The sequence below is a fragment of the Capra hircus genome, unplaced genomic scaffold (genome assembly GCF_001704415.2).
Source record: "Capra hircus breed San Clemente unplaced genomic scaffold, ASM170441v1, whole genome shotgun sequence".
Classification (NCBI taxonomy): Eukaryota; Metazoa; Chordata; class Mammalia; order Artiodactyla; family Bovidae; genus Capra; species Capra hircus.
In genome coordinates, this window is record NW_017190166.1 from 23536 (window position 1) to 36174 (window position 12639).

The 12639-nt window shown below is 62.3% G+C and overlaps 1 protein-coding gene across 12 annotated transcripts; it reads left to right on the forward strand.

The window, feature by feature from the left end:
- The first annotated feature begins 33 nt into the window (after window positions 1-33).
- On the forward strand, window positions 34-12377 carry PUF60 (poly(U) binding splicing factor 60). 12 transcript variants are annotated; one of them, XM_018045168.1, is made up of 12 exons: window positions 34-257; window positions 4835-4918; window positions 7086-7181; window positions 7293-7382; window positions 8235-8285; window positions 10239-10400; window positions 10471-10563; window positions 10669-10882; window positions 10969-11159; window positions 11294-11429; window positions 11617-11852; window positions 11921-12377. In XM_018045168.1, exons 1-12 carry the CDS (start codon window positions 234-236, stop codon window positions 12233-12235), a joined length of 1692 nt encoding a protein of 563 aa, XP_017900657.1. In that variant the 5' UTR covers window positions 34-233; the 3' UTR covers window positions 12236-12377. The 12 variants fall into 12 exon arrangements, with proteins under 12 accessions (XP_017900657.1, XP_017900659.1, XP_017900667.1 ...); XM_018045170.1 differs by having other exon boundaries at window positions 11936-12377; XM_018045169.1 differs by having other exon boundaries at window positions 51-257; window positions 4838-4918.
- Window positions 12378-12639: the final 262 nt, after the last annotated feature.

The window sequence follows — 12639 nt, forward strand, 5'->3', positions numbered from 1 at the left end:
CCCCGCCCCGCCCCCGCCCCGCCCCCGCCCCTTCCGCGCGCCCTTCCCGGAGCGTTAACTGTTCCTCCCCGCACCGGAAGCGCGTTCCTTTTTCCTTCCACGTCGCTGGGGAAAGGGCTTTTAATCGCGAGAGTTCCGTTTTCTTGAGAGCGCCTCCGCCGGCGCCTAGATCGCGCGAGACCGCGGAAGGAACCGAAGCGTGTGGCGCGCGCGGCGGCCGCGACGGGCACAAGATGGCGACGGCGACCATAGCGCTAGTAAGTGAGACCCCAGTGACCGCGGGCCGCCGCTCAGACCGCGGGAACAGATTGTTGGCCCGGCCAGGGCGCCGAGGGTCCCTCGGAGACGTAGCGGCCGCTCCGGAGCCCAGCGCGAGCCTCTGCGGCCTTCGGTCGCGCGGGGCGGGGGCGGGACGGGCGCGAGGGGAGGGGGCCGGCCTGCGGCTGCAGCTTCCGGCCCGCAGACTGCAACTTCCGGCAGCCGGCGCGGGAGCACCTGGCGTGGCTGTGACCCGCGGTGCGGCTGATGTTGATGGGGGTTGGGGGGGCGGCCGTGCCGTGTGGCGAGCCGGGTCTCTTCGCGGTGAAGTCGGGCGGGGCCAGACGGTAGTCGTTCCCCTCTGCCGACGTTGTGAGCCTCTATCCCCGACTTGAAGTCGGAGCACCGTGGAACCGTGGCGTCTCCCCCTCCAGCGTGTAGGGGCCTCAGGGCGGGCCTGTAGGACGGGATCGGGCCTGGTGAGGAGGGAGGCCTTCGCTTCTTGAGTACACAGCTGTGAATGGGCTCTCTGCTGATGCCCAGCGGAGAAGAGGTCTCCAGCCAGCAGGGATTCCGTCCTGCAACCCCTACTCAGGAAGGGAAGACGAGGCCTCTCATTACATCTCTCGTTACACGTATCCTGAGCGGTTACATTGTCCCAAGCGCTATGCGAGGGCTTGGGAGAGCAGTAGGGAACAAGAGACAGTCTTGCCCTGTTCCGCCGTCTGCTGGGCACTGGAGACCAGTTTCCACTCAGGGTGCCTGAGGTGTTAGGGCGGTGCAGACATCTCTCCTGCCTTGCTTAGTGCTCAGCCGCATGCTAAGCACGAATGAACAGCCTCTCCTCACACAGCACTTCCTTGGGGAAGTCTCTCTTCACTCTTCCTCCTCCCAGACTTGTGCCGCTGAGTCCCCTCAGGGACCCTCACAGGGAACTTCATCCTTTTATTTACCTACCTCTCCCCAGCTCAGTCTAATGGATGGGGTTTGTTTGAGAGGCGTGTGGCTGGAGGTTGGACTGATGGGGGAGATCTGAGGGTCAGTGGGCGTACTTCGGCTGCCTCCCTCAGGCTCTGATGGCCAGAGAGGGGGCGAACCTGTCTCACTGGGGCAGAAGCTGACTCCCAGTGAGAAAGCGGCCCCAAGCTATGAGGGGCCTGGTGTGTGATTCTCAGATCTGGCTAACTTCACTGTCCTCTTTGTGCCATATCCTGCTTCCTGCTGAAGCCACAGGAGCAACCACCTTTGTGACAGGGGCATTAGAAGAGAGGTGAAGGTGGAGGCTTTGGTGACTGTCTAAGTCACCAGAGTTTTAAGATGATGGAGAGGGAGGCTTGAAGACAAGGACCAAAACTCCTGGGAAGGTGTAGAAGGAGCAGAGACCAGTGAGAGTGGAGGCCTCGTGTCCCCGAGCACCCCCAGACCTGCATCAGCACCACACCCCAGCCTTGCTCAGGGGCGCCCAGCTCAGCTGTGGCACAGGGCCAGACCTGGTGGTGTCACAGTAGGGGTGGGTGTGCTCACTGGGACTGAACCTTGGAAGCTGGGCTTTTCAACAAGGGTCTTCACTGCCCGTCTGAATCCTCTTCAGGAGGTTAATGCTGCTGCCCCTAAGTCACTTCAGGCGTATCTGACTCTGTGCGACCCCATAGACAGCAGCCCACCAGGCTCCTCTGTCCCTGGGATTCTCCAGACAAGAATACTGGAATGGGTTGCCATTTCCTTCTCCACTGCACGCATGCATGCTGAGTCGCTTCAGTCATGTCCAACTCTGCCACTCTATGGACAGCAGCCCTCCAGGCTCTGTCCACAGGATTCTCTAGGCAAGAATACTGGAGTGGGTTGTCATTTCCTTCTCCACAGGAGGTTTATGAATGTATGTTAATATGCATATGCAAACTGTAAAGACCCGGACTTACCTTATCAGCTTGTGGGAATGAGGTCGAGTCTGTGGCCTCACACATTCCTCTTCTAACCTTTCGAATGAATAGGTTTCTAGAAGGGTCACCAGTTCCCTGCAGTGCTTCAGGGGCATAGCAAAGGCTTCTCCTCCGTCTCTTGGTCTGTGCCTGCTGAGGAGTGCTGGTTTGCTGTCCTAAGCTGTGGTTTTGGCTCTTGCGGGAGGTGGGGTGAGTGGCGCTGGACTTGGCGGACAGTGATTTCTGGGGGTAAGAACCCAGGAAGGTACAGAAGAGCCTCTTCTAACTTTTGTGTGCCTTCCCCCTGGTCACTGCAGAAACAGGCCACGGGCCCTTCCTCTGACACCTGGGCTCACTCTTCCTTGGGACCATGGTCCTAGGAGTTGCATCTGGCAAGAGCACTGGATTCCCTCACCTTCCCAGAGGTGAAGGTGCTTGTTTTCCTCCTGTGGGTCCCAGCCTGCCTGTCAGCTCACTGAGAAGCTGTCTGTGCTGCTGTGGCCTTGGGGCCCTCACACTCCCTCTCTCCCACCCTGTGCTTGGTTTTCTCCTTAGGGCTTGTGCTACAGAAGTAACCTCGTGTCGGGGCTGGCTAGCATGTCTCTTGTCTTGAATTTCGTGCATCCGCAGTGCCCCACACAGAACCTGCCCGCGCTGTGGATAGCATGGTGCCACGTGAAGGGGACTGACCAGATGGAGGCAGCGTCCTGCACAAGTCCTGCTGTGGGGACTTGTCTCTGGATGTTTTAATAACACACACACAAAAAAAATCACTGAAACCTGTGGATCACTGGCCACGTGCAGGAATTAATTGCCTTACGTATTGTATATGGAGTTGGCCAGAGTTGGCCACTCGCTGAATCTTCTTGCCTGCCCCAGGAGACAGGCCTGACGAGCCTGAAGCCTGGAGGCGTTAAGTAATTACTTGATTTTTCTGGTTTTCTAATGGAAATGATTCTTTTGCCCTGGGCTATTGATTAGTGGCAGTGCAGGGGTTTGGGCCCCAGAATCTTGGGGCTGCACTGCACCCCACCCCACCACACACACCATGTACAGCCCGCACTACACACACCCTCCCCCACCCCACACACATCCGTCAGAGGGAGTTTGCACCCCTTGCGGCACTGCTGCCTGGTGCCGGGGTGCTTTGTGACTGTGGCCTGCTGTAATCACGGCTGGAGGATAGTGTAAGACTAGCTGTAATGATGAAGGGCAGTTTACTCTGAGCTTTCTTAGCACCTGCTTAGAATAGAGCCCTAGGCTCTGTGGGATGAATTCCCTGGGGTCGGCTGTCCTTTGTGAGTCCCAGGTGGACTGAATTTCCCTGCGAAGCCTCTTCTGAGCCGTCTCTGGTCTCAGCACTGTCCTGGTTCCTGTTGGCTGCTGCGCTTATTTGGGTGAGTGGGAAATCATCTATACATGTGCCCTCAAGTTGATCTAATTCACAGAGGTCTGATTACATGCCCAGACCTGAAGTTACCTCTTGTTGGGGTTTTGTGAGGCAGCCTCTGCTCTGGTGTGTTCTGGGGGCTGCCAGGGCACTTGGAGCAAAGCCAGACCCTCTCCCCAGATGCCAAGCACCCACTGGGTAGCACCTCTATCAGAAGGGGCCCCGTTTCCTTTCTTTCTCACTGGAGCATGGTTTCATGGCTTACAGCAGTGATCCGATTTCAGAGGGGTTCCAGGGAAGGAGCAGTGCTGGGTTGGCCACAGCTTCCACGCCCACTGGCCACATCTCTAGTGCAGTCAGGCTTGTGCTGCTGTCTTTCCTGAGGCTGGAGCACCTGAGACATGCTCTGGCCAGGTCAGCCCAGCCTTTCTTTAGCTTTGTGCTTGGCGCCTTGAGGGTGGGCAGGGCTGTCGCCTGTGTCCTAGATGTGTGGGGGTCTCACGCTTGAGTTGGGAGTGGGTTCCTGCTGTGTGGTTTCTGAGATGGTGGTGAAGTCTTAGGGCCCTTCCGCTAAGACCCTCACTTCCATGATGTTGCCCACCTTCTTCCATTGGGCTGGCTTCACACCAAGTTCTCCTTGGCCCCTTGAGATGTGGCCAAACTGTCACTTGCCCTGAGTTAGAGAGCCCTGGACAATGTGCAGGGGGTGGAAGCATAGGGGAGGCCTACAGAGGCAGCCCCGCAGCCCGGCCTGCCAGTCAGAGCCATCTTCAGGAGGGGCCTCGGGACCGAGACTGAGGTGTGGGCTGGCCCAGTGTGTGTGCAGGCTGCTAGCGAGGTGCCTCTGTCCACCTCTGGAGGGGAGAGGGCTACCGGTGGTCCTGGTCTTCTTTTCCTGTGTGGCCAGAGGGCTGCTCTTGACCCAGGAGCGAGTGCCTTTTGTTGAGCGGGGGGCAGGAGCACAGCTCAGCTCTCCACACTGTCTCTTTCTGAGGACTTACTGCCAGCCTGGGGCTGCCCCAGCCTCTGCTCTGGTTTCTCCCGGCCAGCCCCTTGGGCCTGGGCCCTGGGCAGTGGCAGGTGTGCTGGAGGAGCGGAGCGGGCAGGGCGAGGCATGGAGGGGCAGCTGCAGGAAGGCCCGGGGCCAGGTCAGAGCTGGCTCCTTGCTGGTCCTCGCGGAGCCCAGCTCTTAACCAGGGAAGACGAGCGAGGGCCCGGGCGGCTGGGTCTTGTGAATGTTGTCACATCGTCTCCTTCCTGCCTGCAGCAGGTCAATGGCCAGCAAGGAGGGGGGTCCGAGCCGGCGGCGGCGGCAGTGGTGGCAGCGGGAGACAAATGGAAACCTCCACAGGTACTGCCCTTAAGCGTTCTTGCCCTCAGGCCTGCCCGCCTGCCTGCCCGCCCGCCCGCCTGCCCGCCTGCCTGCCTGCGCGTCCCTGGGCCCAGAGAGACCTGGCTGGGGGTGGGAGCGGGAGGAGCCCCAGGGACTCTACCTTCTGGGCAGAGACCCTGCCTTGCCCCTTGCCACCCGGCCTCCCTCCTGGCTCCAGCCACCTCCTCTTTGCAGCCACTTGGTGTCCTCGCCTCACGTGTCTTCAGATCCCGGGCAGATGGTGGCTGTGGTCAGGTGGGCCCGAACCTTGGGCGATGCGTGCCTTTCACTGCTGGTGTCATACAGGAGGGTGGACGTGTCGTTCAGAATGTGCAGGGTGGTGTTAAGAGCCAGAAATAGAGTTTCCCTTCCGATCTCTACGTAAAACATGAACGCGGACCCCTGTGCAGGTCAGAGCACAGGTCTGGGGCCTCGACTTCAGGGTTGGCCTGGAGGGTCTCAGCCAGTGCTGATCGCCAGACCCGTGGGGTGGGGGTGGAGGGCTGGACCTTGCTGTCTTCGGATAAGAAGGTTCTTTATGCTTCTGCATGGCAGTGCCTGCCTCCAGAGGGCTGGGCAGGGCCTCAGCAGAGTGGCCTGTGGGCTGTTGGGGCCGGGTGCCCAGCATGCCTGGGGAGGGCTGTGGTATGCAGCCTGGATCCTGGGAAGCTATGAGGGCTGAAGCTGATGGGCAGGGGGGCCAGGGTGTCCCTCTAGCCAGCCCTTCCCGACCCTGGCTGGCTATGTAGCCAGCCATTGGTTGTTAGGAGAAGGGCTTTTTGTTTCTCAAGACAAAGAGGAGATTGAGAAGTTTCTGAGGGGCTGAGGGGGGCTGGCATTGATCACCATGGTGACGGCCTGCTCTGGAGCCGTGGCCCCGGCCCTCGTCCTCTTTCCCACTGAGAAGAACTGGGCTCAGGGCCGGCGGGCAGGCCGAGAGGACCGCCGTGCAGGGGCCAGACTGCACTGCCAGAGGAGGGGCTGCCAGGGCTTCCCGCCCTTCGACCCTGTGCTAGAAACCTAGCACTGCAGCTGGTCAGGAGGGTGCTTCTTGGGGTCTGGGTCGCCAGCCCCTTCCTGCCGCCTTTGTGCCTCTCTTTGTGGTTGCCCGGCACTCCTGTGCTGGGGGCCTGCCTCTCATCCCTGCTGTTCCTCTTGAGGCTTCATGCTGGGGTTGGAGAATCCCCAGTCCGGACGGTTGCTGGCCACCCAGCGCCTGGTGACTAGACAGGTGTGCTCCGAGCCTCCGCACACACGCTCCTGCCACTCCCACGGCTGTGTCCTTCCCCTGCCAGCAGCTTAGAAATGCCTTGCTGTAGGGGGCATGCCCGCACTCCTTGTAGCACCCGCCCTGGCCCACAGCGGGCCGGGCCTGCCACCGCCAGAACATCTCCTCGTTCCTGTGCTCGCCCAGCGTGGTGGCGGGTGTCTGTTTCTGTTCCCTCACGGTGGGCCTGTTTCTGGCTTCTCTTGCCAGGGTGCTAAGCACAGCCCAGGGAGCAGTTTGGTGAAGTGGGCTGGGAGAGCAAGTCCAGGTCTCCGGATGGTGTGCAGGGATGGGGGGCCACCACCTGCAGCTGTGCTGGGAGGGCGGCACCTCCGAGACTTGCTCTTTTGAGTGGTCCCTAGAACTGGTCCTGAGTAGGGAAGCCAAGTCTGTGGCCGTGAGATGATGCTGGGGGCTTGGGTGCCAGGCGGCCCAAGAGCAGGGCATCCCAGAACATCCAGAGAGCCCTGGCCCTCCCCTTATCTGGGAGGCCAGTGCTAGCCAGCTCTCCTGTGCAACTTGAGCCGGAGGTTCTGGGGTCGGGCTTGTCATGAGGGCTGGGCTCCTCTCACTGCTCATTGCTTGTCTTGGTGACTCCAGAGGGGCCTGGGTCCTGCAGCTGCTCTGGGTGGGCCAAGGGCCCCAGCGTGCCTGTCTGTTCTGGTGTGTGTCTTAGCAGTGGGTCCTGGAGGAGACAGGTTTGGGACAGCCACTGGGCTGTTGGACCCATGTCTGCCCCAGGCAGGAGACAGTCCGTCCCTGGGAACGGGCTGAGCTGCAGGCCTTGCGCAGTGGTCGGGCAGAGGGCAGGGTGGGCCTGGGGCCACGGGAGGGCCGTCAGGGACTTGCTCTCAGCCATCTCCCTGCTCCCATCTGCAGGGGACAGACTCCATCAAGATGGAGAACGGGCAGGGCACAGCCGCGAAGCTGGGACTGCCTCCCTTGACGCCCGAGCAGCAGGAGGCCCTCCAGAAGGTGAGCGCGTCCCTCCTGGGGCTCCACTGCAGGGGACCCCTTCGAGGGCGGAGGAAGGCCTGTCTCCCCACAGGCGGGCCCCCCAGTGCTCCTCACTGCCTTCTCTTGCAGGCCAAGAAGTACGCCATGGAGCAGAGCATCAAGAGCGTGCTGGTGAAGCAGACCATCGCCCACCAGCAGCAGCAGCTTACCAACCTGCAGGTGAGCCACCCTCCCGCCCGCCACCCCGCCACCGCTCTCCTACTCTCGTGCCTGCGGCCATCCCCGCGAGGTGTTGTGGTGCTCCGTTTCTCAAGGACTCCTTGGGACCCCCGGGTTCCTCCCTAAGGCACGAGTGGCCCAGCCCTACCCACCTGTTGAGAGCCCACGGCCCCTGCCAACCCTCTTCTGTAGCCCTGCGCCCCCGCCCTTCCCCAGTAGGCTCCTCTTCTCGGACTTCAGACTGTGGCCATGGGTCACCCCCAAGCCGTGTGCCCGGCTGCGAGGCTGATGGTGTAGCCCCGAGGGGCGTTTCTCCCCACCCCCACGGCCTCGGATAAGAGCGGTCAGGCCCCCGCCCCTGCAGTGAGTCCAGTCCAGCGGCTCGGGGCCCAGGATTGAGAGGACAGGCTGGACACGCCTCCCCAGGGCCCTGCTCTAGGGTTGTGGCCAGAGGCAGCCGTGGCCATGGGGGAAGAGGACAGGGTGAAGCCGACAGGCCTGGGCCTCGAGCCTCCCGCACCCCGCCCAGCCCGCAAAATGTTCACGCTGCCGGGGGTGCCTGGCTCTTGACTGTGCTCCATCCGCTCCTCCCCTCCCTCCCCCTCCTCCTCCTCCTGCTCCTTCCCCTTCCTTCTTGCCCCTGCCGGCCAGGCTGCGGGGCGGGGCACCTGGGGCTCTGAGGCCCCCCTGGGCAGGTGCCAGTGGCCGGCCAGGTGCCCGGCAGTGTGGGAAGGCAGGCGGGCCTCCTGGCAGGGCGGGGACTCCGGGCCTTGCCGCTGTCTGCGTGAGGTGTGACGAGAGCGGAGACTGCTCGGCTCCAACAGACTGAACTCTGTCTTTACTGTCTTTCAGATGGCAGCAGTGACAATGGGCTTTGGAGATCCTCTCTCACCTTTGCAATCGGTCAATAGACATGCTCACTTCTTCCGGGGCTCATGTCCTTAGTCAGGGCTAGAGGGGGGCAGTGCGCCCATGTGCTGGGGACCTTGCTCCCCGTGGCCGGCCCTGCCCGCCAGCTCAGGACGCGCGCAGCAGAGCGCCAGGCGCGGCGGGGCCAGTGGTGTGGGGGGCACCCACCCCGGGACCACCCCTGGGGAGGCCTGCATCTGCTCTGAGGGCCCGCCTTAAAACTAACCGGCCAGGTAACTGCAGAGGGCAGCCGGCCAGGAGGGTAGCTGCCCGCGCCAGGCCCCCCGCACCCGTGCCGCCTGCACACATCGGGTGTGCCACCAGGCCTCCAGCTCCTCCGGGCTCCAGGCTGCTCGGGCTCCTGGCTGGGGTCAGGCGCCCGAGGAGAGAAGGGTCTTAACTCACGGCCCCCTCAAACCCTGGAGGGGGGACGGAGGGAGGTGGGTGGGGGTTGGGGGGACCCAAGTGAAGGAGAGAGGGAAGGAGCAGGATTGGGCCATGCCCTGGCTGTCAGCAAGGGGCGGAGTCCATGCGGGCAGGGAGCAGGCGGTGGCTGTGGCCCTGGCTGCTGTCAGCAGAGGAGTGTGGGGAGGAGATGCCCCTCCCGCTTCCAGAGGCAGGCTGAGGAGGAGGCCAGGCCCCCCGCCCCGGGAGTCTGAGGGGGAAACGTGGCCTTCCCGGGGGCCGTCCCTGGGTGTGAGTTCTCAGGGGACACGTGGTCCTGTCCTCGGGGGCCAGACAGACCCCGTGTCCTCTCTAGGGAGTGTCTGTCTGTGGGAGCAGGTCAGGCAGAGGGCTCTGGGCACCCCACTGTTGGGGAGCCCACACTGAAGAGGAGACATGCTCCTGTCCTGGAGAACTTTGACCCCAGGGGCAGCTGGTCTCACATCTGGGGCATCTGGCGCGAGAGGGGACCTACGTGTTGGGGATGGGGGCAGTCCTTGATCTCAACAGGAAGCCTGTGGCCTCTTTGTTGGGAGCATAGTTTGAGGAGGGGGTCCTGTCTGGGGAACATGAGCCTTATTTTTAGGCTCCTCTTGGTGGGATGTGGGGGCCTGGCCAGTACTAGACCAGCTGGCATATCTGAAGAAAGAAGCTGGTCTCTGGTTATGGGGAACCTCAGGAGGGTGTGGGGGTCCCCCGTTGAGGGGCTGGAGCCAGGGCCCATCTCCTTGGCCTGCCCTGGGCCTGTGGTCTCCTCCCAGTGCCCCATGGCGAGTGGCTCTGGGGCGCTGCCCGTGAGGCCTGTTGTCTGAGGTGGCCGGGTGGGAGTGTCTCCTCAAGCGACTGGGGGCCCCAGCATGGAGGCGGTGGCGCCCGCCCGCGCGGACCCCGGGGCGTCTCCTCTTGGTGGCTCTGCTCCCTCGTGATGCTCCCAGGGACCAGCAGCCCTTTCTATGAGGGTTCAAGGCGCTGGGGCTGCGCGAGCGGTGCTGCCAGTCTTCTCTCCGGGGAGTCCCTGACCGGGCTCCTTACCTCCTCCCTGGGGTCTCTTCTGGGCAGTAGCTGCCCTGTCTTTGTCCCCTCTCTTGCCTCACACCAGCATCCCTGCAGCCTGGCGGCTCCCCCTTCCCTCTCTATCTGAGCGCATGGCCAGGACCCTGGGAGGACCTCCCAGCCCACCCAGGTGCCCGGCCCCAGAGTGGAGGGCTTGTAGCCCTGCCTTCCGACCAGCTGTCAGCTGTGCTGTCAGTCTGCCCGGGACCTGGGTGGGCCAGGGTGTGTCCACTTCCTGCCTTCAGGCCTGACTCTCCTTCCTGGGCTGGGGTCTTGCCGACCCCCGCCACCCTGACTGCAGGGGCGGATCCTGCACCACACCACCGCATGGGGAGCCCTCCCCACAGCGGAGCAGGAAGGGGAGGGGTGGGCCAGGAGGGGAAGGGGCTGCCCAGTGTCTCGCCACCCCTCACAGGCCAGTGGCTCTGTCTCCCCTTGTTCCTGCTCCAGATGGCGGCTCAGCGGCAGCGGGCACTGGCCATCATGTGCCGGGTCTACGTGGGCTCCATCTACTATGAGCTGGGGGAGGACACCATCCGCCAGGCATTCGCCCCCTTTGGGCCCATCAAGAGCATCGACATGTCCTGGGACTCTGTCACCATGAAGCACAAGGTGAGGGTCCGTCTGCTACCTCGCCCCGGCCCTGCACTCTCCTGGTCTAACTGCACGTTCCTGTGTCCAGGGCTTTGCGTTTGTGGAGTATGAGGTCCCAGAAGCCGCCCAGCTGGCCTTGGAGCAGATGAATTCCGTGATGCTGGGAGGCAGGAACATCAAGGTGAGGGCTGGGGAGGGGACCTTGGGGCCATTGTGCAGCGTGTTCTGTGTCTGGATAGCCAGCCTAGACTGACTGGGGGCTCTTTGTCTCCTGTCTCTCCCCCAGGTGGGCAGACCCAGCAACATAGGGCAGGCTCAGCCCATCATAGACCAGCTGGCCGAGGAGGCGCGAGCCTTCAACCGCATCTACGTGGCTTCCGTGCACCAGGACCTCTCGGATGATGACATCAAGAGCGTGTTTGAGGCCTTTGGCAAGATCAAATCCTGCACACTGGCTCGGGACCCCACGACTGGCAAGCACAAGGGCTATGGCTTCATTGGTGAGTTTGGGAAGGTGGGGGGGTGAAGCCCCCTCCCCCCACTCCCCAGCCCCAAGGCTGGCCCTCACTGCACTCCTGCTCTGCAGAATATGAGAAAGCCCAATCGTCCCAGGATGCCGTGTCTTCCATGAACCTTTTTGACCTGGGGGGCCAGTACTTGCGGGTGGGCAAGGCTGTCACACCCCCCATGCCCCTGCTTACACCGGCCACACCTGGAGGCCTCCCGCCGGCTGCTGCCGTGGCCGCAGCTGCAGCCACAGCCAAGATTACAGCTCAGGTAAGGATTGGTGCCATTGTGTGGTTCAGTAGTAGGCACTGGGACCACTGGTCCTATGGGGACTGGCCCTTTTAGTGGTCTTGAGTGGAGGCAGCCAGATCTGGGACTAAGCACAGTGGTCGTCTTGGTTGCAGGAAGCAGTGGCTGGAGCAGCGGTACTGGGTACTCTAGCCACTCCTGGACTGGTGTCCCCTGCACTGACTCTGGCCCAGCCCCTGGGGGCTCTACCCCAGGCCGTCATGGCTGCCCAGGCCCCAGGAGTCATCACAGGTGAGCCTGGGTGGGTCAAGGTTTCCCTCCTTCCACTGCTGCTCTTCTGGGCTTGATGCCTTCAGCTGTCCTTAATGAGCTTCTTCGCCCTGGGGCCCCCTGTGCCCCAGGGCAGTTCAGCTATGCGCCTTCCTGGGAATGGAGGGAGGTGGGGGAAGTGACTGCTGACTTGGTGGGTTTGCTGCAGGTGTGACCCCGGCCCGGCCTCCCATTCCGGTCACCATCCCCTCTGTGGGTGTGGTGAATCCCATCCTGGCCAGCCCTCCAACGCTTGGTCTCCTGGAGCCCAAGAAGGAGAAGGAGGAGGAGGAGCTGTTTCCTGAGTCGGAGCGACCAGAGATGCTGAGTGAGCAGGAGCACATGAGCATCTCAGGAAGTAGCGCCCGCCACATGGTGATGCAAAAGCTCCTCCGCAAGCAGGAGGTGGGCCACCGGGGTCGGTGGGGCGGAGCAGGGCGGGCCGGGGCTGTCCAGCCAACCACAGCTCTCAGCTGTCCCCCCCACAGTCCACAGTGATGGTTCTGCGCAACATGGTGGACCCCAAGGACATCGACGATGACCTGGAAGGGGAGGTGACCGAGGAGTGTGGCAAGTTCGGTGCTGTCAACCGTGTCATCATCTACCAAGAGAAGCAGGGCGAGGAGGAGGACGCGGAGATCATTGTCAAGATTTTTGTGGAGTTTTCCGTAGCCTCTGAGACTCACAAGGCCATCCAGGCCCTCAATGGGCGCTGGTTTGCTGGCCGCAAGGTGGTGGCTGAAGTGTATGACCAGGAGCGTTTTGATAACAGTGACCTCTCTGCATGACCTCGGCCCCATTCCCTGGACTCGCACTTTTTCCTTGTTTCCTCTGGGTTTTATAGAGTGATTCAATGGTATCTCGGGCCCGGCTGCCCAGCCTGTGGATAAAGGTGCAGGTGCTGCTGGCCCTGACCGTCCCTGACTGACAGTGGTCTTGTGCTTATTGGCTCCCGGGGCGGGGGTGCAGGTGCGGGGCAAGGCGAGCACCCAGGAAGCGCAGAGGCAGTGAGCCTTGGCGGTCAGAGACCTGAACACCACAAGGAATGCATTTGCCGGGGTCAGCAGGAGCTGCTTGGTTCTTTGGTGCCCGCACGGGGTGGCCATGAACCATAGGGGTGGCCTTCCTGCTGTGCGGGGCTCTACTATCACATGCTCAGGTAGTGTTGCAAGAAGACTGACCCAGAGAGTCT